The following is a 26,447-nucleotide window of genomic DNA, read 5'->3' on the forward strand; positions in this document are numbered from 1 at the left end:
CGGCCTGCCACCCCAGGGCTCCCTGTCACACGCAGGAGCAGTGTGCCTGGAAGGCGTAGCCTCGGAAGCCAGGGGGAGGTGGTGTATGGAGGGGACTGCTCTTTCCTCCCAAGGCCGTCCTGACAGCGGCTGGCTGTCGTGTTCGGGGGCAGCCAGATGGAATCGGGAGACACCACCATGCTGTCCTGTGAGCTGTCTGATAATGAAAGCCCAGACCTTGAGTCACTTTCACAGAGAGATTTATCGAGAATGCTAACAGCACAGGATACAGTACTTCCCAACAAAAGGTGCAAACGCGTCACTTAGAAAGGCATGCTGAGTATTCTTTGCTTTCACACGTATTAAAAAACTTACAAAAATAAAATAAAACTGCGTGCTGCCCATCTTTTCAAATAGTAAAAGAACCTCATGAAAAAATCACTTGATTTTACAACAAAAGACACAAACGGACATTTTTATGTAAATTTATAAGGCAAACTCTTTATATAATAAATAGGTTACAGGGATTCAGTGGGGGGGGGTGTTTTTGAAACGTATACAGGTACATTCAGACAGGTTTACTGAAATGGTACAAATTTCCTTAATAAATTGCCTTTTGTTTTTAAATATATCAGTGCTTTCAGTCATTTGGCTATACACAAAGAACCTTTTTTTGAACACTACAAAAAAGCAATCAATATTTTTTGTTTTTAAAACAACCTACTTATTTTCTAAAGTAATTGTCCCAAAACACAAAAACCAAAGGTGAATGTGATGGAGGGCTTTTGGAGACATCTCTAACCAAGTCTGTCCTGGGCTGCTCCCCGGCCCGCACACACCTCTCTCCCACCCTCGGCCGGGTTTCCGGCTGGAGCTCCTCTGTCTAGGGCGACCGGTGTCACTGCGAATCAGGAGGGGGCAGCCACCCTGCCTGGTTCTTCCCATGTGCAAATAGTCTTGACAGTCAGCATTGTCCTTGCCTTTGGTGGGGGGGGGGGGGCTGCGTGCTAAGGGAGCACACATCTGTCCCTGTTCCATGAGCCCAGAACAATGGTGTGGGTAACGGCTTTTTTCAGAAGGATCTGGTTTTGCCAAGGAAAGGGAAGCATGAATTTGTCATGCCCAAATTTTGCTGGGGATCAGATGACAGCAAAGAGAGTGCACCCCTCCCCCATCATCAGATCACCCCGGATGGTGAAGAATCTACAGGTCACGTGAAGTGTTGTGGACTTTGGGACAGGGTGGGATGTGATGGAGGTGTCCCAAATGGTAATGCCCACCACCTGGCCCGTCCAGGAAGAGCCGCATCGGGTGGAGAGTGGCCATCTGCCCTGCGAACACACACTTGACTCTGTGGCCACAGTGGAGGTCCCCAGGGAGGTGACCACCTTTCGTGTGAGCTGTGCTGCTCGGGCCGGCCCTATCCTCCTCCCGCTGATGCGAGGTCGGCTCTGCCCACACCCCTCCTGTCTCCCTTCAAAGGGACACCAACCTTGTCTGTCCTTGAAAGTAATGATGATGCTAATAATCTCAGGGGGAAAAAAGGCAACAGAATCCACTGGGTGGAACGAAACCTGGTTTTGCTCTTTGAAAATGGCAACACATCAGCTATTTGGTCCGTTGGTTTAGGCTTAACTTCCTTGGGTGGCTTCTGGCTGATCTGGGCAGGGGTCATCTCTTCGGAACTCCCCTCCTGGGGAAAAAGGACAGCCCCCCTCATCTTGGTCACCATCCCCTCCCTCCAAATCCTTTTGTTCGTAAAGAAAAGGTGTCTAGAAGCATTTGTCTCTGGAACAATTACTTTAAACATGGTTACAATACAGACTTCAGTTCAAACACAGAAGAGATTTACTTAGCAAATTTCCTTTCACCCACCAAAAATTACACAAATATAAGCCTCAACACCACAGTTAAGAGGACCAGTAGAGAGAACCTCATGTTTGGAACACAAAAGGAGAAAGAAAAACCAAACCAAACCCAAACGGAAAAACCCCAGAACAATGGGAGGGTGGAGGAGGAGGGGAGGAGAGCAAACACAGCACACGTTACAGTGTCCGGGTACACGGGAGCCCAGCGCGAGGAAAGGGCTCGGCACACATTGAGTAACAGTCCTGGTGATATTTGGTCATATATTCATCAACTACTGACTCTGGAGCGGCCGTTATTGATTGAAGCAGTGACAAATCAAACGGAAAAGGAGGCCTTGGTAGCAAGGGAAGGAGCAGGCTTCAAGTTCTGCAAGCCTTTTGCACTCCACCGTCCAGCTCCCCAGAAACACTCGACTGGGTGGGCCCTGCTCCGTCCAGGCGGGCGAGAGGTCACCGTGTGAGGCTAACTCGGGCGCTGATTTCAGTCGGAAAGCACGTGCTTTCAGTGGACACATGTGGACACCCACCTGTTAGCGGCAAACACCGGTGGCAACGGCCCCCTCGCCTCGTCTGCCCCCACCCCAGGCTGGGTGGGAAGGACGCTGTGACCCACCGCTAATACTGACCGCAGGCTGGAGCCGGCCCCATGCTGGGCCCACAGGCTGCCCGGGCCCGGGGCCTCCGAGGGGCCCACGGCTAGCCTGGCCACCCAAAGGGCTTATGAGCGTTTCTCTTTTGGTTCAGGCCTCAGAAGAAGTACTGATGCAGGGAGGGAAGCTTTTGGCCCTGGTGATTATAATGCTCTCTGCTTTGGAAGAACAAGTTTCTGGGTTTTGTTTTTTTGTTTTTGTTTTTGTTTTTGGTTTTTTTTTTGGTGTTTTTTACTTACTTAAAAAAAACGATCAAAAAGAAGTGTTACGGCTAAACTCTAGCGGATATTGCTCGTTAAGAATTACAAAAGCAAATGCGGTTACTCGTAGGACGGGGGAGAAGAGAAAGGGATGTTTCTGGAGTCTTTGCCACCTCCTAGAGGGGACCCGGTGGACTCTCGTATGTGGTTCTGGGGTCCCTGGTGCTCTCCCTGGTGCAGCTCACACATTCAGAGAGGTGACAGGCCCCCCAGCTCCCCTCCAGTCTCGGCAAAGCGGAAGCCCTACTGGTGGGGAGGTCTGTTGAGCCGGCCCTCCAGACGCCATCACTCTGACTGCGTCACCGGGAGGGGCGGGGGCGGGGGGTCAGGCCACCCCCGGCCCCGTGGACTCCAGCTGCCCCACCCAGACGGCAAAGGGGGCCAGGGGGTGCCAACTACATTCCAGACTTTGCCAGGGCGAGGAAGCGCTCTCGCGCCCACCCGCTGAGGTGAACTGACTCGCACCAGCATCCTGGGACCTTTCTCACGAGCATGGGAGAAACAGTGCAAAACCCGGACGCTGCCTGGAGCCTCCTTAGCTTGGCACAGGGAAGCCCTTAAAAGAAGCGAGGAAAGACCACGGATCTGCTTGGACAGAAGAAGTGACCAGCAGACAGATTTGTAGTTTTTTGTGGTTTTTTTTTTGTTGTTTTTTTTTGTTTTTTTTTTTTGTTTTTTTGTCTTTTATTTTCCCTTGTCCTATGCTATGGTTATCAGAAATATTGTAATTAAGCAACAGGTATAATTTTAACAGGTCTTTTTGTGTGTGTGTGGAGCCACAAGCAAAATGAGTTTATAATTGTGCAATATACAGATATATATATAAAAATTCAACTGCTCTGTGTGTCTAGTTGGTGCATTAAATAAAAGGGACAGAAAAACTAAAAGCGAAGCTAAAAAGCAAAACAAAAGCCCAGGATAGAGACCAAGCAGGCCTATGCGTATAGTCTATAAGGTACTGGATATAATCAGGGTCACCAGGAGGAACAGCTCTGTCACTGGACACACAAACACTGAGGGAGAGGGACTACCAGTGGGCAGGAGCCAAACCTCTTGGCCTTTTCATCTCATTGTCTCTCGCTGCTGAGGACCTGAGAAAAGGGGAGCCGGAAGGGGGCTGGGGAGCAAAGGCAATTTGCAGGTTTCCCGGATGCTCTCAAACTCCAAGGCCGGACTTCCCTTCCGGAGGGTCTCGGTTCCGCCCGGCACCTGTTCTTACGCCTGCCGTCCCTCCGGCCCAGGGGCTCTCGCTGGTGAGGGGCGAGGGGGACACGCACCACAGCGGGTGCTCAGGCCACTGTCTTCCCCTCCGACTGCAGAAGGGAGCACCGCTTCACCTAGGCCCTGGGCCCCAGGGAGAGCAGAGCGGGGGAATGTCCTCAGGGTACAGGTCAAGGCTGAAAGGGACACCTCACCCTCACCTTCCTAGTTGCCTGGGCCCTAGGACCCTAGAACTCCCTTTTTCCTGAAAAACCAGCACTTGGGGAGGGCCCTGTCGAGATGAGAAAGGAGCAAAGAACAGGTGGTGCTCAGTGGTGAGGACGTCGCAGGCCTCTGGAGTCACAGGTGAAACTCTGCTTCCCACACCAAGCGCTGGGCTCCTACAGGTCTGGGACCAGGCGGGCGGCCCCACAGGACAGGATGGCCCCGAGCCTCAGACCCAGCAGCTTCAGGCTGGATTCCCCTTTTCCTGCAGCACTCACCACATGTCAGGCCAGCCAAGCTCCAAGTTGTTTTAGATCAGCATTTCTGCAAAAGCTTGGTCTTATTCATTCAGCAACATTGAAATGTGGTTTTCTGCCAAATGTTTTCTAGGTTTTCCTTCTGAATTGTCAAGAACAGGTTTCAGTGTTCACTTTTTTTTTTTTTTTTTTTTTTTTTTTTTTACCATTTAATATGTAACTTCAGACCCTGGGGGAGGCAGTATCCTAGCGATTGATAACAATTAGACTATGCCTTTTCTAAAGATCGATAACAGTAGCTGAAAGAGAAAGACGCAAAAATGGAGACTCAACAAACCCCTCCAGAGTGGACGAGTTTACTGATGAAGAGAGCAAAGGGGGGGCCCTTACAGAGAACAGAGTAAGATCAGGAACGCGACACGGTGGGGCCGCAGGGGCACAGGAGCAGGGCTTCTACCACAGGCGGGGCGACGCTGCCATTGCTTGCCCCCACCCCCACCCCCACGAGCCAGGACTCCGGGAACTGGCTAGGCAAAGGCCCGCAGGGCTCTAGACATAGCTCACTTCCTGAGGTCTGGCCCATCAGTCCTAGAATCTGTGTGTGAAACTCCGATCAGGAAACGATTCGGGGTGACACTGGCTAGGAAAGGGTGCGCAAAAGGCTTCTCCAAGAACCGGCACCTGTGACCTTCCCTGGCTCCATCAGCCCCGAGAGCTGGGTGGGAATGCTCTGGAAAGGGGGCACGGAGTTCGGCTGCCGGGCTCTACCTGGGCCCTGCAAGATCCAGTCGGCCCCACCTGGTGAATTCAGTTCATACCTTTTGCTCCTTCCTGCGCTTCGGCTGCTTTATTAAAAGTTACTTAGATGCAGAGGTCCTGTCAGCTAGAGAAACCCCTTTCCCTCTAAACATGGCAGTTTGTTTCGGACTAGTACCCTCTTTCACACCCCCGTCACAGCAGTGAAAAGCTGGGCAGAGGAGCAGGTGACAAGTTGGGGCTCCTCCGGGTCCTAGTGCCACCACTGGTGGCCTCGAGCCAGGAAGGGTGCCCTTGAAGACTGTTGCCCACACCTGCACGGGGTCTCAGGAGTAGAAGCCAGGTGCTGGCTGTGGCCAGGGTCCCTGGGCCACCACCACGGCTTGTACCCTCCAGGAAGTTGAGGGGCTGGGGTCCTTGGGTAGTTTGGCACTGACGGACTTGGGGAACGGGGCATTTCTAGGTGTGTCCTGTGCCTTCTGATGTGGGAATACAGCAGCGGCAGAAGGGAGCTGTCTTAGAGCCTGGCTGTGGCTCAGTGCCCTGCTTCACTACAGTGTCAAGGCCAGCAATTCCACTGGTTAGGGCAGGCCCACCAGTGGGCAGGGCAGAGCTGGGCTAGGCATTGTGGGAGGAGCTCGAGGGCCTATGGCATTCTGTTGGGAGAGGAGGTAGTAACTAACAACTAGAACGAGGGCTGGGGTGACTGAAAGGGACTCTGTGACCTAGCCCCACAGACAGGTATCTAAAAGCTGTTGGTTAATTTCTGTACTCTTCACACAGTCCCTAAAAGATGCCCCCAATCTTCGGGGTGGCCGAGTACACACAAAATTGAGGTCACACCCCCAAACTGGGCTGGACACAGCTGGTGAGAATCCCATGGCCTGGCTTTCCCTCCAACCTCCTATCAACCTGACCCAGGACAGGGGTGGCATGGGAGCTGCAGGGCCCCTGCCTGCCAGGGCGACAAACCACCACGGCGACCTGCTTAATGGTGACTTACTCGTGGTGCTTTTATTAGGTGCAGAAGAGGGAATGTGGAGGAAAGGGGAGAAGGAGAGAAAACCCTACAGAGTCCCAGGCGCTGCCTGCGGCTTTGGAACTGTGAGGGGAAGCAGCCGGGGAGTGAGGGGCTGCAGGTCAGGCCGGGCAGAAGGAAAATGACACTTGAAACGCTGTGCCCTCAACCACCAACACCCAGGCAGCCCCTGAACGGTCCTGGGTGAAAGGGGCGGGGGGCATGGTGGGCCCCATGCTCGTCTTTCCAGGACCAGATGGTACTGAGCTGATGGGGAGGCCAGCTCTTGTCTTGACACTGGTTCCAGGAGTCACATTCCACTGGACTAAGTGTAATGCATAAAAACCCAACCGACCAGAACGGACGGCGTCTCCACGACAAACTGGCCGGACGCTGTACTCGCGTGGATAGGCATCCTTTGTGGGTGCCGGGAGTGCGAGGCTACTTCGGGGTCAGGAGCCTTTTGTCCTTGAAGGAAGAGGGGTCCTGAAGGACTCGCCTCCTCCTCCAACCAGCCCCCCCTTCCCTTCCTGGGGAAGAGTCAGAAGTGAAGCCCAGAGGGTCGACAGCAGAGAGGGTCTGGTTGTGGGACTTGCTTTTGCAGCATAGGGGAATGGGTACAGAAACACTACGAAGGCCAACTATGATTCTGCAAACAGAATGGGGGCAAACTCCCTTGCTTCTAACCATTCCGGAAGAGACAAACGCGATTTTTTCTTAAGCTACTGATTGGAACTGTCAACTATGGTTCCTGATCACTAAGGACTGGCAAGGAAGTGCTAGACGGTTTTTAGGATGTTTCACTCCTTCATGGTTACACCGCAGTAAGGAAGCCAGGGGACAATAACTGAAATACACGAGACAACACGCACTTGACAGTTCATGGCAGCAGCTCGCATGGGACGTGCTTGTGGGTGTTTCTGGAAGCATAAGACTGCTGTCTCATTTGCTACTTTGATAAGGTACTTCTCAGTTGGACAGATTTAGATATAAGAGACATCTCTGTAAACACAGAAAAGGATATACCAATATGATGAAGATATGCAGCTAGATAAGGACTTCCTGAACAGAGAATGAGGGGATGGGGTCCTAAATGGAGACTGATCAAGGAACACCCACAGCAAAGCCAAGCCTCTAAGCCCCCACACCACAGCCCTGGCACAGAGGTGGAAACCTGGGGTGGGCTGGCCCCACCCAGTCTCCGGCAAGCAAAAGCCACACATTTTCCATCAGAAGAGAACTCGTGGTTAACTCAGAGGAGGAGCGGAGGGGCCAGGGGGCTAGGCGCTGGTCCCGGCCCAGATCTGGGGCACCTACATTCCTTCCCACCTGCTGCCTTGTTGCACTGCACTGTGCTAGCCGGGCCTGGAGGAGGCCAAGGTCAGGGCTGGGTTACTCAATGACTCTGGCAGGCCAAGGGGGCCTCTGTGCTACCCTCAGCTCCCAAATCCAAATCCGCCCAACTTCTCCTGCCTGTTTCTCTCAAGTAGAAGGTTCAGAAGGCCCAGAATGCAGGGTCTGACCAGGGAAGGGAGCTCCCTACGAGAGCAAGATCGTGCTGCTCTCTTGCCCTTCAGAGAAGCCAAGGTGCTAGGGCCAGGTGGACTCGGCAGAGCCCAGGGCTTCTTCAGGGCTCAGAACAGGGTGCGGCTGCGGCTGGGGCTGGGGCTGGGGCTGGGGCTGGGGCTGGCAGTGGGAAGGCCAAGGGCAGGGTGAGATCTGGGGGACTGAGCTGACCAGCATCAACTCAGGTAAAGTTGGAGACTGTGGGTACCTGGCGCAGAAGGGATGAACGAGGAGGGAAGAAATGAAAGGGTGAATGAGAAAAGGCAGAAATGGAAGGACAGAAAAGAAACCAATCAGGAAGTCCTTATAAAATTGCAGCAAACACTTAGAGTTTCGGAGCTTCGTGGGAACCCTATGTGCTGAGCCCACTTTAAAACAAGCGCAGGTATATACAGATCCAGGTAGTTCTAAACACCGTCACGTCTGGTGGCTTGAGGGACAAAGTGTCACCAATTCAAGCCAGTTTGCTCTCAGAGCATGTTTGTTTTGAAGTGGGAACATGAAGACTCAATAGTGCAAATAGTTCTAAGCTGTCCCTAAAGGAGTAGAATTGGAAAGTTTTGGAAGAACATTTTCCCCTCCTTTCCCCTGGCCCCCCAACCTGTCCACTAGGCCTCTGTCTACCAGTCACAGACTGCTCTGAGCGACTAGGAATTCCATCGGCCCCACTGCTCTCTGCCACCCGGAGGAGTCGGGGCCAGCCTGCCCGCGCCCTGTCCTGCGGCTTCCACGGCCTCTCTCTAGCGCCACCCACTGGAGGACGGCCCCCCCGGCCGTCCTCTCTCCTGCGGCTCAGGCCAATCTACACCCAGCAGCTCAAGGACTGACTCCCTCCTAGCCATGCCGGAACTGGAGCGAACAGGTGCTTACTTCCCTGTTCTGTGAAATGTCCTAGTCGGTTTTGGATTGGGGCTGGCGTGGGGCCAGATTTGTGCCACCATGGGTGAGATCACACAGGCTGTAGCCACTGGCCATCTCTGTCTTTTTCTCTAAAGAATCCAACTGTCTCTCCTGCCTCACACCTCCTTGTCCCAATGTGGGTGGGGAACTGGGGTATAGGGGTGGGGCAGGGGAGGGGGGAGAGGAGAGGGCAGACTGGGGCACCAACGGCACCGGCACCGAAAAACGGGCGTGTCCTCTCAAGCACTCACTGTCCCTAATGACCACACAGGGGGGAGGTCCGGGTGGGAGGGGAGGTGCAGGCACACCCTAAGAAGCCTGGTCAACAGCTTGTCTGGTCAGTAGTATCTGCAGCAAGCCTTGTTGAAGGAGCCTAGTTTAGAAAAGTGCAAAGCTACTTCTGGCCCTGGTTAGGTCTTCAACCTGACTGTGCTTGTCGGTAAGAAAAACATCCCAATGCTCCAACTACTCCCACCCTGAAGCCACGAAACTCTAAGTTTACTGAAAGAAAAAAAAATATTTTTTATTTCAGTTAATCGGGAAGCTTTGTCAGAGCCCTACCCATAAGGAGAAGAGACAACAGCTGCCTTTATTCTTGTTGGTTTGCTTTGCAATCCGCTCTGTGTAAAGTCAGCTAACTCTCTCGGTCACGGGCGTCCGGCTGTCCACAGGCTCCTCTCTGTTTGGCCTCGGCATGGAGGACGAGACAATGTCTTTGCGCTCTCCCTCCCCTCGGTGTTTGTACTTTTCTGCGGCCGTGGCAGCGGTCGCGACCGCGGGCTGAGTCTTAGCTGGCTCCTTGGGGCAGCCGTCGCTCTCCAGCGAGCCTCCTCTCGGCATCTTCTCCTCTTTGCAGACGCCGCTGCTCAAGTCCTGGGGCTCAGGGGGGCTGGCGGGGTCCTCGGAGCTCTGGGGCTCGGGCGGGGGCGGGGGCGGGGGCGGAAGCAGCGGCGCAGGCGCCTTCGGGGGCTCCGAGTGGTGGTGGTGGTGGTGGTGCTCCTTCTTGGGGGGCGAGGAGGCGCTGCCGCCGCGCCCCTTGGGGCTGCTCTCCTTGCTTTTCCGCCCGGGGCTTTTGCAGGTCTTCAGTCCCTTTCCGCTCTTCTCGCCGAGGGTGGACACCAGCAGGGGCTTCACCACCTCCTTCACCTCGATGCTGACGGTCTCCCGGGTCTTGCGCTTCTTGATGGGGAGCACGGTCTCCTGCACGGACCGGATAGAAGACTCCTTCACTGCTTTCTTTTTGGCCTCCGCAGCGGCGGCCGCCACCACACTACCTGGCTTTCGGCCCCGCTTCTTGGGGATGGCCTGGGGGTCGGCCTCGGCTTTTCGCTTCCTGCCGGGGCGTTTGATAACCATGACCTGGGCTGACGTGGTGGCCCCACCCCCTTCGGCCTTGCTTCCCGGCGAAGCTTGAAAAGGCATCTTGACCAGCAGCTTCCCGGGACTTTTCTCCAGGACCCTTTTCACCTGCACACCCTCTGATGCTGCTGCCTTGGGTCTCGCAGTGCCGCTCCCTTTGGGGCGTCCCCGACCTCTGCCAGTTCCTGGAGCTTTGGGAGATTTGGGCTTCTTAGGTGGTTTCTGCTCTCGCCGGGAGGGGCTCCCTCTCCCAGTTACCGTGAAGTCAAAATCATTAGGGTCCAGGGAGGTGTCGCCTACCTTTTCGAAGTACGCAATCAACTCCACTTTAGAGCGAAAGGCTTTTCCCTGGGGACTGTGGGAACAAATGGAGAGACACAAAGAATGATTAGAAGCTTCCACAGGAATGTCAGATAGGGGGCAGAGCAGAATGTGGTGAACTCTCCGACAGGATGCTCTGCAGCTACGACCTGCCTGATGGTGCTATTGAGCGAGAGGCCAGTCACATTAGAGGAGAGCCAAACGGGCTAAAACAGAGGGGCGCGGCCACAGTCAGGTCGTGCTGGGTGGTGGTGGGCCCCTTTAGGGCGTGCTCCAATGACAAAACAGCTCAGTGCTGGCTGCTCTCTGGCTCTTGCCTGGATGCCCCTGACGATCCGTCTGCCACCAGGGCCCCTCCTCTGGCCGCCCTCCAAAGGGGCCAGGCCTAGGGACCCTCTTGAGCCACCAGGCCGGGGCCCACCCTGCTGGCTGGTGCCTGGGTCCAGTCAGTAAGTAGAGCACTCCTCTGTCTGAACCTGGACATGCCGCTTAGCCTCTCTGGGATCAGTTTCCTCATCTGTCAATAGGATAACGCTTTGCTCACCCTTCTCAGAGTTGTTGGAATCAAACGAGGTTGTCTGCAAATGTCCTTCAAAGTCTGTTAACCTTTTCTGGATCGTCTAAGGGCCAGAACTGAAATGCACTACTCATTCAGTCTTCCTCTGAAGCTTTGGCTTGGAAGTTACTCTGTTTCAATAGAAAATGCCCAACGACCAGCCCGAAGCTGGACAAATGCACAAAGGACAGCTGGAAAGGCACATGGTGCTCACTTGTGTCTCTCCCCGGAAGCCCTGTCAGAGAGCTCACCTTTCCCAACGTGATCCACAGAGTGGACCGAGCCCCGTCAACTCCAACCCTCGCCGTGGCCCTGGGCAGGCCCTACTGCTATGCCATCTTCAGACAAGACCCAAGGGCTGGTGGGGTAAAGTCACGCCCTGCTACCCTGTGCATGTCTCACTCAGGGCAGTGATCTCTGCACACGGTCATTCCAAACCTACCTGGTTGGGCCCGCAAGTGGTGTTCATTAGGGAAGTCCCCCCTCCCCGGACCCAAGACGGTGATGCACACACATTTTCCTGATCGACAAGCAAGGAAGAGCTGCCGCTCTTAAGGGATCCCCATTAGTTTCTTAGCACCTGCCCCCCGCCTCCTGCCTACCCAGCCTTCCCTGCTCCGCAGACGACACGAGTTGCCCTTACTTACTTGATCAAATACACATCATACTTCCCAGCGGAGCGGCCAGATTTCCTTTGCTTCAGCTTTCGGGTCCAGCCTTCAGGCAGAGTGGGATCGTCATACATGGGTCCCCGGTCACGAATGATGGAGCGCCGCTGTTTAGGGGAGGCAGAAGCTTCCGGGACGGCTGGGGCTGTGCCTGACCCTTCTGAGGTCTCCGCTTTGCCTGCCTCTGCTGGTTCAGCAGAGTGGTGGGCGGGTGGCTGCAGGGGCTCATGCTTGCCCTCTTTGTCTTCTTTCTTATCCTTCTTCACCTTTTTGAACTTCAGAGGTTTGTCCTTGAGGCCCTGGAGATCCTGGTCTTCTGACTTTTCTTCCCTGAAGTGTTAAATAAGTATGTAAGCATCACAGGGAACACAACAGCAGTCTGTAGAAAACGTCAGCATCGGCAGGCCTGGAGCACGCCGGCGCGGGTGGGGCTCTGAGAGACAGGGCCGCTCCCCGCCAGCCGAAGCTCATCGGATCTTGACGCCTTTTCCCTTCAGGAGGTCTTTGGGGGCTTTGGGCTTTGCCCCCCTGCTGTGACCACTGTGAGGCCTTCTGCCCCACGCCCACCCCTAGCATGCAGGACAGTAAACAGCTTGTACAGGTGGCATTCTTCTGGATAGAAACACCATGTGGCTTCTTAGTACACTGCCTTGGAAGAGGCCACTTTACAAGCCGTGCGCAGGGGCCTCTGGGCTTGCTGGCTAACAAGAGGCCCTTGGCTGCTGGAGAGGGAGCTGCCCACCCAAAACGTGGGCAGGGCTACTCTTCATGAAGGCCTGGCTTGGGTGTTACTATGGCCTCTGTATTTTAGATTTTCTCCCATGCGTGCTTGACCAAAAGCAATTGTGGGGCACAGGACGACTCGCTGATGGTGACACAGCCTAGTGCTACCCCCCGGGGAGGTGGCACACAGCACAGTGCTGTGGTAAGAACACGCAGGTTTGGAGCCAGCCAAGCTGAGCTCAAATCCTGACTTGGCAATTTCTAAACATGGACCTGAGCAAGTGACCTCAACATCCCATACCTCAGTTTCCTCATCTCAACAATAGGTACCAACACCCCAGAGGCACCATATAAAGACTGGCCAACTCGGGCAATCGCAAACGGTTGACATTCCCTTATAACACAGGACCGCCTCGACCAACGACCACCCAACGACCACCGGAACGGAGGGGCAAAGACCAAGGCACAGAGGAGCACCCTCCCCGCTCCTCCTCAACTGGCAGAGCTCCTTCCCCATACTTTGGCTCCACCTGGCAGGGTCCCTTCCTTGTGTGTGTCAGAAATGATCACCACGAGGCCCTGGGCCCTGGAATCAGAGCCTGGCCACGATGTTGTCAGGCAGGGCTTAGAGGGCTGGAACATGACCCGAGGCCGGGGAGGCTTGGGAGGAATTGTGGGCTCGGGATCGGCTGTCTGCTGGTCTCTCAGCAATTCATTCTAGAAAAGAATTCAGACTATTCCTGTCCTCAGTATCTTAGCCCTAGAGCTGTCCGGTCCCATATGGCTTGTGTCAGCACTGGTCACTGCCTCACGGCCGGTCTGCCCCAAGCAACTTCCCCCTTGTTCACACAGGGGAGACTCCAATGAAGGCACTGTGGTGTGCAATGCAAACCTGATTCAAATGATGTGGGTAAGTTGCCAAAGGCACGTTAGTATCAGGACTTGGCACCATTAGGACATGCCTTTTTTGAACAGCTCAAGTCAGGGGTAGGGAGACAGGCTCACCCCTGAGATTCTCCCCATCCTGGGTCCTCCTCTAGCAGTTCAGGGCTCTGAGCCTGGCTCTCACGGACACCCTGATTCAGCCCAAGGCCCGTAGGAGACTTTTTCTTGCTGAAAAGTGAGGGTCCCTAGCCTGTTACAGCACAGAGCTTAGTTTTCCATTTTCACAGTCTTAGCTTCCCAGCAGGAAATGAAGAAGGATCCTGGGAAGCTGGGCGTGGCCTGCAGCCCACCATCACATAGGGGCGAAAGGGAGCTTGTCAGCATCAGAGTGGTGGATGGACTGGAACAGTCACTTTCACACAGTCTACAGGGGCGCTGCTGAAGGCCAGGGCTGCTCCCTGGAAGCTGGACAGTCCTGGAGTCAGAGAACAACACTGCACCCGTGGGAAAGGTCTGGCTTCTTCAGAATGCTCACTTATATTCCCCAAATAGTTTAACCACTGTAAGGTCAAGTACAAACCACATGTCCCAGGAACTCCTCTTAGATACAATCAAGGGTGTCGATGCCATCAATGGCAATCCCTTCTAGAACTCTATCCTCAAGAGACACTCCCAGAAATGCAAAACACAATAGGTGTAGGAGGTTATTTGTAACGGCATTATTTTTCGTGGCCTGATACTGCAGACAACTCAAGACAGCTGCCAGCAAGGATGTGAGGAATGGGCAACACCATGGCCACAGCGTGGAGAGCCATGCAGCTGGAGAGGGTGGAGCCCCTGCAGATCGCCTACAGATCGATGGATCATAGGCCGCCTTTCGCCTTTCACGTGATCAACGAGGTAAGAAGCGCTTCCTAGTCCTGGGTGGGTGCGAATGAGGGAAGGTACAGGCACAAGGTAAGACGTCTTGGAATCACGTACGAGCTTACATCATAACCAAAATGAAAATGAAAATAAGAGGTGACAAAACCATACTATATTGAATACAAACACAAACAAATGAACTGTGTATCAAACTGACAACATACCGCAGAGAAAAGATTTATTTCAAATATCTCTGACCACAGTGCTCTGCACATCCTTGGTGGGATATATCTAAGACCGAGTATGACACGTCAGGGGCAGGGAATGCACCCTGTGTCCGTGGACGGAACCAGGCCAGCCCCTGGGAGAAGTGGGTGGTTGTGGTTCTGAGGTGGCCTGTGGGGGGTGGAAAGGCAGGGGAGTGCTTAGAAGGAGAAAGGGAAAGTCAAAGGACACAGGGGCTGGCTGGAAGGGCTCCTTGCACTAGATGACACTGTGGCAAGGGGAGTATCCAAAAGAACACACTGACTGGAACACAATGAGGGACAAAAGAGAGAAAAGCCTACAGGAGGCAAGGGGGCAAGCCATATGGCTATGTGCCAGAAGGTTCTGGGCAGCAGAGAGGCCTCAAGAGAGATGTGGAGGGCTTTGTCAGGTTGCTACTGGGGCGCCTTGGGTGGGGGGGTGGGATGAGGGCTCTTATCTTCAAAGGATCACTCTACTTTTCGATCAGAGCAGACTGTGGGGAGGCCAGAGAGGAAAGCAGGGAGGACCCGTGAGAAGCCTGTCTTTTTAAATGTTTATTTATTTTTGAGAGACAGAGCACGAGCAGGGGAGGGCCAGAGAGAGGGAGACGCAGAATCCGAAGCACATTCTAGGCTCTGAGCTGCCAGCAGAGCCCGACATGGCGCTCGAACCCATGAACTACGTGATCATGACCTGAGCCGAAGTTGGCCGCTCAACCAACTGAACCCCCCAGGCGCCCTGAGAAGCCTGCTCTTGCAGTGGTCTCCTTGTGGCCCAGGGTGCAGACGGCGGAGGGGCTGGGATGTGATGAGGGGTGGAACGACAGAGCTGATAGGCAGGCTGGTGTGGGTGAGGGGAGGGGATGAACTGAGGATCATGGCCAATGCCTAGGAGGATGGTGGTGCCACTGACTGAGGACAGGGAATCCTGGGCCAGGAACAGGGGCTGGTTACAGCCACCTTGACAGAGGTTCAAGGAGAGGAGAACGTAGCTCTTTGATACTAGTCACAGAGGGGAGACCAAGCTGTGCCCAGATTCTGACTCGGGCCCAAGTGAACTGTTCGGGTTTTTTAAAAAAGCTTTTTATTGTGATAAAACAGTTAGAACATAAAATTTACCTTTAAACCCTATCTAAGTGCATAATAAACAAACTTTTTTTTTTTTTTTTAAAGTAGGTTTCACGCCCAGCGGGGACCCCAATGCAGGGCTTGAACTCATGACCCTGAGATCAAGACCTGAGTCGAGATCAAGAGTTGGACGCTTAACTGACTGAGCCACCGAGGTGCCCCATAAACGAACTTTTAATAGCACCAAAGCTGAGGAATAAAAGGGCCTTTAACTCTGTGATATTTTGGTTCTTTTATTTTTAAAAAATGTTTATTTTTGAGAGAGTGAGCGAGAGAGCGAGTGTGTGTGCGCCTGCAAGCAGGGGAGGGGCAGAGAGTGAGGGAGACACAGGATCTGAAGCAGGATCCGTGCTGGCAGCAGAGAACCCGAAGCAGGGCTCGAACTCACAAACCGTGAGATCATGACCCGAGCCGAACTCGGACACTTAATCAAATAAGCCACCCAGGTGTCCATATTTTAGTCCTTTTAAGTTAAAATTCTGTGAAGCAGCTATGACGATATGGTGATTTTCAATTCTGTGCACTGAGGTGCACACAGGTGTTGGCTACTTTATTTTGACTGCTACTTCTCTACAAAAACAAATGACAAAAGCCCACAAAGAAGCCTGGAGGCCATTCCACTGGGCGGGGACTGGAGGTAAAAATGCAAAACAGGTAACCCACCTGCTCAGTCCTAGGGTGCCCCAACTCCCTAAGGCCTCCCCACCAGGGGTTTATGGAGTTTGCTGAAACACAGACTTTTTCAGACACCAAACGGCCCTCTTTATCATCCCTTGAATCAGACCACTTATATATGCATGCACACACACAATCTTGAGATGAGACCGGAGCGAGCACCTAGTTCCCAAGTTCACATATTCTGGAGTTGAGAGTACCCTCAGAAAAGCCACCCACCCAACTCTTCAGGGTTACAGACGCAAAGGAAGTCCAACCACACAAGACAACTCATCTGAGGTCACAGTTGAGTTGATGTGTGTTCATCAACCACCCTTGCCTTGAGCCGGACTCTGCCAGGGGGCGGGACGTCAGAGCAGAATTAACATCATTCTTTGGTCTTCAAGAGCCCTGTTTAGTCAGGGGGACAACGAAGTAACAAAAACACAGTGGCAGCCTTCCCGGCTCCAGGCACAGGGGAAGCCCAGAGATGGGGATTCCCCGGAGGAGGAAGGCCTGAGCTGGGTTTCGGGGCTGATGGAGCTCCACCAGCTGGCAAGAAGGGCTCAGGACAGGCCAGCGATATCAACAGCCCCATCCCTAGGAGGAGGAGCAACTAATGACGCCTATCCTGTGTAAGCAATGTCTCTGGACTGGCCCCTTTCTCATCTTCTTCTGGGTTAAGATGGCACTTCTGAGAAGCCGTCCCTACTCCTGCCCCACCCCCCAATCCCATGAGCAAGAACGCCCTATGCACCCCAGTGTACTTGGAATACACCACTATGTAGATCAATGCCCCCTCAACAGCATGTGCCTTCTTAACCGTCATCTCTCCACTCGATGCACAGGGCCAGGCACAGGAGTGCCAAGTGGCCACCACAACCCAGACGCTGTACTACCTATGCTTCTTTTGATGGCTGTATCCCTTTGACTAACAGCTTTGACGAGCACGGGCTAGCTTAACAACCAAGCAGGCACGCTCTGAGTAAGCGGATAAATGATGAGTTTGGGTGCTACTGTAGCCTGCTGAGTGCTGGCGGGTTGGAGCTGGCAGGGGACGAGGCTGGGGCAGTCACAGTGAGGGCCTGGGAGCACAGGCAGTGACAGTCTATGGTGATGGGGAGGGTGGGGTCACGGGGGCAGCAGTATGGAGGATGGCTACACTGGGAGGATGGGCTCTAGGCTTCCAAGGAACAGCATCAGGTCTGTTGATGCTCCTCCTGTGCAACCTACGTAAAATGCTAGACCGAACGTCTTCTAGAAGACACCGGAGAAGACACTTTAAAAAGTTTTACCTGCACTTGCAAGCTGGTGAAAAAGCAAGGAATATACGGTTTAAAGAGTAAGGGAAGGAAGGTAGGGGATCCTGTTGTACGGAGAAATCTGGCAGGCGCCCCCCTTAACAGGTGATCAAACTGAGCACCACTGGCCATGGCAGAAGTGCCATGCAGGAGGACCATCAACACTGTCCCATCCTGCAAGAAGAGGTAACTAAGGTCATAAGGAAACAACTGGAAGAGTCCAAAGAGAGGGGGGCATTCCACCCAACTGTGGAACTGGACCCTTCAAAACCGTCTGCGGCCTGGAAGAAAAAGTTCGGGAGCAGCTCCCAATTACAGAGGACAGCACGAGGCAACAAGCGATCCGGTACCGGCCCCTGGTTCGAAGGCACTAAATGGGTAGTAATGGGGCATGTGGGGAACATGAAGATGGTCCCATGTTAGCACGGCGCCAAACTCCTGAGGGTCAAAGTGCACCGGATGCTCTTAGGAGTGTGATGCAGCGGCCGTGACTCAGGGAAACGCATGGTACTGACATGGCGGCACGGTTGAAAAGGGGTGTGCGGAAGACATCCGTGTCACCGAAGCTGTGCTGGTTGACAGCAATATTCTGAAGCAGTTTCGGGCAAGCTTTCTAACAATTAAAGGGAACACCTTCACATCACATGAATACATTAAGAGGGACAGCTGGAATCCCTGTGGAAGTGCCTTTGTTTAGTGGCTCAAAGGCCCACGATGTTTTCCACAGTGTTATGCTCTATATGGTGAAGCTGTGAGCGTGAATGAAGGGAAGGTGTCAAGATATTTTCCGGTGTTTTTAAAAAAAATCCTTGCTGAAGGCAGCCCTGCCTAGGACCCTACTTTAAATGTCAAAAGAACTGTGCGGTAGAATCTGTCTCATGTGCAAAGCAGCACAAATCTGGGGGTCACGGCGAAAAGGGTCGGCTGACGGCAATGCTGGGCGCAAATGCCAGCGGGGAACTCAGTGTGCCCTGGTGTTCTGTGTTTCAATGAAAATTTTAGCCAGAATCATCTCTGGTGTTGTTAGCAAGCCCTGGTTACCAAATCACATAGGTTCGGCGTGGTGTACCCCACGCATTTTTCCCCATAACAACTCTTTTTATTGTGTCATTTGTAGAACACGGGATTTTTTTCCCCAGAAATGCACATATCACATTGGAACAGAAAGGCCTTCACTAACCTTAAGTATCTACGAAGCATGAAAAGCTCTTGAGTAATAAAACATTATCTAGTAATTGTGCTGCTAGAACGCAAACATTAGATCCAATCTTTTCTTTGATCTGGTGAAGGAAAATCAGAGTTGCAGGAATCTTGTTTTCGAGCCAAATCACTGTATCCCAAGGGGTTTGATGGAGAGCACTGCCTGTACTTTGATAACGGAAGGAACCTACAGTAACCCTGCGGAAGACTGCTCTGGGAAGCTGCACCCGGCACTCGTTTGGCCCCAGGCTCCTGTACATTACAGGGGTGCAGGCAACCAACGGTTGGCAGGTGCGGCTGGCCCAACAACTGAGACTGAGGAAGGACTACTCAGTCCCCAAGGCTTTCGGATTACAAAAGAAAAAGGCTACAAAGCCAGGTGAAAGCAGCGGCTGAAAGGTGCTTTTCACCTGAATTGGCATCCAGCTCCCTCCAAAGTGAGCTCCAGGGAACCTTCCAGAGGCACAGCAATATCCCGGTCCAATCTCAGTCATGTTCGCATGGGGCCAATGTCAGGATATAGCATTTCTCAGCACCTTTCATTTCTAGTCACCCATTCCCCTGAGTTGCAGAAGGAGCCCAAGTGTCACGGTGGGGCCGCGACCCATGAGGGCAAGGTGGTGGCTACTTCCTCAGGCGAAAGGCCAGGGAGCAGAGGAGACAGAAACGGCCTTCTGGCAGGGGCTGCTTCCACCCTGCAGCGTCATTCACTCGGTGCTTCCAATCCTTCCTACCCTCGGTCTGAGCCGCAGAATCTCAGAATCAAGGCAGCTTCTCTGCATGAATCAATAAAGGCAGCAGCACTCTGAGATGCCAGCTTCAGCCCCTTTAGAGATCTGAGAGAAATCAAACTGGCACTGGAAGAGAGTCTCAGTGGTGTCTGGGGAGCAAAAGAGCAAATGGGGTTCCGCTCAAAGGCTATAGCCGTAGAACCTGAAGTTCAGTGGCTCTGAATTCAGTGTATTTTTTTAATACCCCAGTTTTCAGAAGATGCAAGAGAAACCGCTTATGTTTTCAAAAACTAAATAAAATACAGCTCTTGACAGTCAAAGGGAGAATCTTCCCCAAGTGATGGCCCCTGGTGCCACACACTAGCTCTCCTCTTCACAGCACGAGGCCGTCACACTGGGCAAAGACAAGCAGGGCCCCCACCAACACTGCTGCTGTGGAGAACAGGCAGGCGGCAGCTCCTGAAAAGGTCCAACATGGAGTTCCCACATGACCCAGCAAGTCCGCTCTAGGTGTAGACCCAAGAGAACTGAAAACAGAGACCCGAAGAGATATTTATACACCTGTATTCACAGCAGCATGATTCACAGCAGCCAAAAGGTAGAAGCAACGCCTGTGTCTGCTGACGGACGAGGGGACCAGCAAAATGTGGTCTATCCATACACTGGAATGTTGTTCGGCCTTAAAAAAGAAGGACATTCTGACCCAGGCTACAACATGGATGAACCTTGGGGACCCTGTGCTGAGTGAAATAAGCCAGCCACGAAAAGACAAATACTATACGATTCCATGCATAGGAAATGTTTAGAACAGGCAAATCCACAGAGACAGAAAGTAGATTAGTCATTACCAGGGGCTGGGAGTAGTGGGTAACAGGGAGGGACTTCTCGAGTACAGAGTTCTTTAGGGGTGATAAAAATGTTCTGGGACCAGGCAGAAGTGATGGTCGCACAACACCGTGAACGTACTAAATGCCACTGAACTGTACACGTTAAAGGGTAAATTTCACGGTATGTGAATTAGATCCCGATTTTTGTAACATCCCGCTAAAATGACAGCTGACTTTGTCTATTGCCCTAAATCATAAAGGTAGGTTTTATGATGCCCCAGCAGGACTCAGAGCCCGCAGCTGTCTCCAAGCAACCCTGGCTGGCTGGCCGCAGGAGGAGCCCAGGCAAGTGGCCGTGCCGTCTGTCTGAGGAAAGGAGGCCAGCGTGGAACCAAGGGTGATACATGCCAGTAGACTGGACCAAGCTGACCTGAATGCCATCTCTGAAGCCCAGGACATGGTAACCATGACAGCTGGAAAGAATTTAGTTCAAGAAGCTTAATGACATAAAAAGAAAAAAAAGTTTAATGACTAGGCATTTAGCCGAGTTGAAGGTTGTTGGCTAAATATTGAGGGCTTATGATCCATCTTTTTTTTTTTTTTTTTTTTTTTTTTTTTTTTTTTACTGTGGTAAAACACACATAAAATTTACCATTAGCGGCACTTAGTACATTCACAGCGTTGTGCAACCATCACCACTATCTAGTTCCGGAACATCTCATCACCCCTCGGGGAAACCCCACACCCATTAAGCAGTCATTCCCCCAGGCCCCCCCTTACTTCCGGCACTCAGCAACTACGAATTTTTCTGTCTCTATGGATTTTACCTGTTCTGGACATTTCATATACATGGAATCATACGATATATGGCCTTTTATGACTGCCTCCTTCCACTCAGCATGTTTTCTAGGTTCATTCACGCTGTAGTGTGTATCAGAACTCAATCCCCTTTTACGGCCAACGTTCCATTGTATGAGAACACCACACTTTTTTATCCCGTACGTCTGCTGATGAACACCCAGGTTGTTTCCCCCTTTTAGATGCTATCACATCTGTGTACGAGTTTCTGCATGGGTATGTGTTTTCAATTCTCTCGGGTCTGTACCTAGAGTGGAAATACTGGGTCCTATGCGAATTCTATGTTTAACCTTCTGAGGAACTGCCAGGCTGCTGTCCACAGGGTTTCCTTTGGAGTTGATGAAAATGGTCTGGAACTAGACAGAAGTAACGGAGGGCAGCAGAAACCGCTTCCACTCTGGAATGCTTAGCGGGTAGGGGCAAGCTTTAAACAGAAGTGATCACAGCGAGGCCGCTGGGAGTGGCGCGAAGCAACGTTTCATCTCACCGACTCACTCATTCAGTAGCTGACATCCTTCAAGCACCTTCGAGGTACGGCAGATAAGCTGTGCCAGGGCCGGGGCGCTACAGCAAAGAGACAAGCTTTCTACCGGCACCCGCTTCTCTTTCTGCTGGTGCTGACCATCTTCTAAAGCCGACAGTACTGAAATCGGCAGTTGTGAGGAGTGTTGTGAAAGGGGAGACCCTAGGAGGGAGGGGAAGAACTCCAGAATATGGATGAAATGGCAACACCGTGACCCGAGGATGTGAGGCTGCTGGCGGCAGTGGGGAGGGTCCAAGATGGTAGAGCTGGTGAGGTTGTGGATCATGACAGCAACCCAAGCAGGGTGGCTTCACCCGCGGCTGTCTCCATGAAGGCAACTGTGCGGGGAGCTGGCCAGAGGAGAGGAGAATGGGAGGAAACCAAGAACCCAATCCTCATTCCTGATGTTTCCGCTATTTCGTCTCTTCCCCTGGAAAGCCCATGTTGTTTGACCTTGCTCTCCATTCTCCACCTTCCACAGCCAGCAACTTCTCTTCCATCACGTTCCCCGGTGCCTTTGCTCCTACATGCCGCAGGGTGCTCGTGGTGATCCTCTGCGCGAGTGCCCGGACCCTGGGCCTCCAGTGTCCTCATGACAAATATCCAGTCTTTTAAAAAACATTTTTTTTTTTTACCATTTATTTATTTTTGAGAGAGAGATTGACAGAGCAGGAGCAGGGGAGGGGCAGAGAGAGAGAGGGAGACACAGAATCCCAAGCGGGCTCCAGGCTCTGAGCCGTCAGCACAGAGATCGACGCGGAGCTCGAAGCCACGAACCGCGAGATCAGGACCTGAGCCGAAGTCCGACGCTCAACCGCCTGAGCCATGCAGGCGCCCCGACAAATATCCAGGCTTCAACATCCCAGCAGCCAGTTTCCACGTGCACTCACATATTTGCCTTTTTGGTCCCCGGCAGTACATTCCCACAGCCACCTCTTCCCCCACTTTTCTGTTGGTGCTGTTTTCTTCTTACCTTTGTATACTTTAAGTTTTACAGACTTTTATCAGAACGTTGGCTGCTTTTGTTGAAGAACAGAATATCTGCCAAAATAAATTTTCAACAGAAGCAATACGTGTTTGGGGGAAAAAAGGGGCAGAAAGGTGATCTCCAGTAACGGATGAGAGAACTCTGCAGAAGAGCCAGCTCACTTTGTTTTCCTTACTGTGCCTCCCCCTATAGTGTAGGTCACCTCCTATCTGCACGCCCGACAAGCTTCTTTTTCCCAGTGATGATGTCTGAGCCCACTGAAACGGCCAACAAAATAGAAAAAAGAAGGGAAATCTCTATCGGTGCTGGCAAATAAGGGTGCCAGCGACGGCTGAGGTACTCCGAGAGACTGTTGTAGATACGGTGCCATCGGGCTCCGTGTGAGTCCCGTACTGGTCGCACTGCTCTACCCTGCTCAGATACGGGAGTACAGGAGGGACCCGTCAGCGAGGTCTGCACACAGGACTCCGCAACAGCCCTAGGAAATCTTCAAGGTCACAACAACAGGACCTCGGAGCCAGGCTGGCCTGAGGGCAGTTTGCTGGTGGCAAATGGAAGGGCCTGAAATACCACTAGTGTCCTCCACGGAAAGGCCAGTTAATAGGCTGGGGGGTTTCCCCGGGGAACTGCTGAGAAGGGGGAGAGCAGAGAAGGGCTGCAGTGCCCCAGGGAGCCCGCACTGCTGGAACACCCAGAAAGAGACACACAGGTACAGATGGAGGTTCCACCTGTCCCAGCAACCTCCCCAGCAGCAGCCTGGGCCCCCGCCCTACACCGACCCTGGCTTTGGATGACAGGGGTTCAAAGTCATGGGGAAGCAGTGGGCAAGCAGCAGGGACTAAAACCTCCACCCCATAGATAACTCTGGGGACTGGCTAAAAAAGTAACACACCTGGTGACAAGAAAAAAATCAGCACATTCAGTCACTTCCCTGTGTCTAAACACTAACCAGGGAGAAAATACAACGGGAAGACTGAATACTGTTCTTGCAGCCCAGAGCCCACTGGAACTCCCTTCTCGGAGCTGGCATTTACCTGGAATGAGCACGTGTGAACAGCCAGAGCAAGTATGGGGGACGGGGCTGTGACTTGCTTCCTATGACCACTTCCACTTCCACTGCATCACATACCACACAACAGGATCAATTCCACATGGGTTAGAGAATTAGCTTCAAATGGCTGGTTACAACCTCCCACGGACTTGCTCCCTCCCCATCTCTAATAAAACCTAGAAACAAACAAAGGTGGGAAGACGTGTGAGGGGAAGACTCTGTCAAACAAAGGAAAGGGACATGAAACCTGCTCAGCAGCCTACTGGAGTTCCTGCCCTGCCCCCAGAAGCCATGCTGGGGAGCCAAAAATACCCAGAGACCTTAGCCAATAGGCTGGAGAGAAGCAACTGGGTGGAAGTCTGTCACTTTTCCTTTTAGACCCAGGGACTACAGAACCTCCTGCTGGGAGGTACCCAGCAAAGTGGGTGGGTGGGGGCTCGACTGCTCTGGAGTAGAACACAGACCCAGGGAACTGCCCAGAGCCTGGGGTGTACCCTTCGTGCATCCCTACAGGAACGGTACAGATGTCCCTCAAGCAGCTGGAATGAACCTTGGTATAAGACATTTTTAAAAAATTCATCCATTTTGAGAAACAGAGACAGAGAGTGCACCTGCACGGGCGAGGTGGGGGGAAAGGGGGCAGAGAGAGGCAGAGAGAAAATCCCAAGCAGGTTCCACGCTGTCAGCACAGAGCCCAACACAGGGCTCAATCTCACAACTGTGAGATCATGACCTGAGCTGAAACTAAGAGTTGTACGCTTAATCGACTGAGCCACCCAGGTGCCCTGCTATAAGACATTTAACACAATTCTTAGGAAAGAGAGAAGAATCCAGAATACTGCTAACGACTACCCCAGGGCACAGCTCTCCCAGTGTGCAACTTCTTGCTGACCACACAATATTGGGCCCATGAGAGCCCAGAAGAGAAAGCGGTGAGAAAGGATGCCAAGAGACCAGGAAGAAAAAGCCAGGAACTCCCCCACTGTACCAAAGCAAACAGAATATCTGGAAACAGCATGGTAACTCTGCAAACATATTATGGCCAAAAGAGGGGGGAAAAAAAGGAATAGGGAGGGAGATGGCTCAGGAAAGGCCACGTCTCCCACCAAGAAGAGAACACACTGCAAGGAAGAGAAGGAAATTCCTCACAACTTTGTAAGAACATGTTCTCAATAAGAAGGCAAAGATGAGATGATAAAACACAGTAAGATGAAAGGGACAAATTCGCAACCTAGACAAACTTCAGACTAAAACACACCATTTCAGAGCTAATAAATACATTCACAAACAGCCAGAAACAGAACATATATAGCTGAAAATCAAATCAGCCAAACAGTGAATGCAGATGGAAAAAACAAGAGCTAAAGCAATTAGAGCAAAGCTAACAGCATTGGAAGAGAGACAAAGACAATCCAACATAAGGATAATTTGTGTCCCCATAGTAGGGAACCCAAAAAATGGAACAGAAGAAGCTACCAAAAATGTAAGAGAACAGACCTGAAACAAAGATGAGCTACATTTGCATCTTGAAAGAACACAATGTGTTCCCAGGAAAATGTGATAAGGAACACTTCAGTGAGACACACTCTGCTCAACCTCCTCAACTTCAAGGATAAAAGAAAGAATGCTTAGCCCAAATGTCCATCTATGGGTGAATGGATAAAGATGCGGTATATATATACAATGGAGTATTACTTGGCCATCAAAAAGAATGAAATCTTGCTTTGCTATTCGCAACTACATGGATGGAACTGGAGGGTATTATGCTAAGTGAAATGAGACAGTCGGAGAAAGACAAATATCATATGACTTCACTCACAGGAGGACTTTAAGGTACAAAACAGATGAACATAAGGGAAGGGAAGCAAAAATAATATAAAAGCAGGGAGGGGGACAAAACATAAGAGACTCTTAAATATGGAGAATAAACAGAGGGTTGCCTGAGGGGCTGTGGGGGGGGGGTGGGCTAAATGGGTAAGGGGCATTAAGGAATCTACTCCTGAAATCATTGTTGCACTCTATGCTAACTAACTTACATGTAAATTTAAAAAACAAATTAAATAAACATTAAAAAAGAAACAAAGAAAGAATGTTTCTGGTATCCTGAGGGAAAAAGAAAAAGCAAACGACTTCCAAGGGGCAGACATCAGCAGACCAGGAGCTCTAACCATCTATATGGTCCCAAGGCAGCTCAAGTGCAGTGGTGGGAGCACAGGCTTGGGGCCAGCCTGCAATGAGCTCAAATCCTAGCACGGTCATCTGTGCTGTGTCCATGCGTGTGCAACACACACCGAGCAGAGGTCAGAGGTGAGGTCAGGGAGATGGGCAGGGGCCTGATCCCTGGGGGAGGCCTCTCTGAGAGGAGTCTGAACCCAGACCTGAAGGAAGTGAGGGATGAGGGAGTGGGTCATATAAAGTGGGGCCCAGATATAAGGAGCAGAAAGAGCCAAGGCCCCGACCTAGGAACAATCTGGCATGTTCTAGGAAAAGCAAGAGCAGTGGGCTGGAGCCAAGTGAACAAGGAGGAGAAAATGAACTAAAAATGAGGCAGGCTGGCCCATGTAATTTGTAGGGCCTAGTGCAAAATGGAAACTCAGGACCTCTTGTTCAAAAATGGACGAGGGGGCGCCTGGGTGGCTCACTCAGTTGAGTGCCCGACTTTGGCTCAGCTCATGATCTCGCTGTCTGTGAGTTCGAGACCAGGGCTGGGCCCTGCGCTGACAGCTCGGAGCCTGGAGCCTGCTTTGGATTCTGGGTCTCCCTCTCCCTCAGCCCCTCCCCTGTTCAAACTTTCTCTCTCTTAAAAATAAACAAACGTTAAAAAAAAATAAAAAATGGAGAATTTTGAGATGGCTACAGTAAGACATTAAACCAAGCCCGGTTAGG

The 26,447-nt window shown here is 52.2% G+C and overlaps 1 protein-coding gene across 2 annotated transcripts in view; it reads right to left on the reverse strand.

The window, feature by feature from the left end:
• Nucleotides 1-222: 222 nt before the first annotated feature.
• MECP2 (methyl-CpG binding protein 2) overlaps nucleotides 223-26,447 on the reverse strand; it is a 68,736-nt gene continuing 42,511 nt past the window's right edge. The window contains exons 1-3 of one of the 2 annotated variants that reach the window (XM_045472162.1): nucleotides 11,563-11,624; nucleotides 10,339-10,393; nucleotides 223-10,229 (exon numbers count right to left, since the gene is read on the reverse strand). In XM_045472162.1, coding sequence (XP_045328118.1) covers nucleotides 9,310-10,101 — 792 coding nt within the window. In that variant the 5' untranslated portion in view covers nucleotides 10,102-10,229; nucleotides 10,339-10,393; nucleotides 11,563-11,624 and the 3' untranslated portion in view covers nucleotides 223-9,309. Of the gene's footprint in view, nucleotides 10,394-11,562; nucleotides 11,914-26,447 lie in introns of those variants that run through there. The other variant, XM_045472161.1, reaches the window with a different exon arrangement.

Source organism: Leopardus geoffroyi, chromosome X, assembly GCF_018350155.1.
Source record: "Leopardus geoffroyi isolate Oge1 chromosome X, O.geoffroyi_Oge1_pat1.0, whole genome shotgun sequence".
In the NCBI taxonomy this organism is placed as follows: domain Eukaryota; kingdom Metazoa; phylum Chordata; class Mammalia; order Carnivora; family Felidae; genus Leopardus; species Leopardus geoffroyi.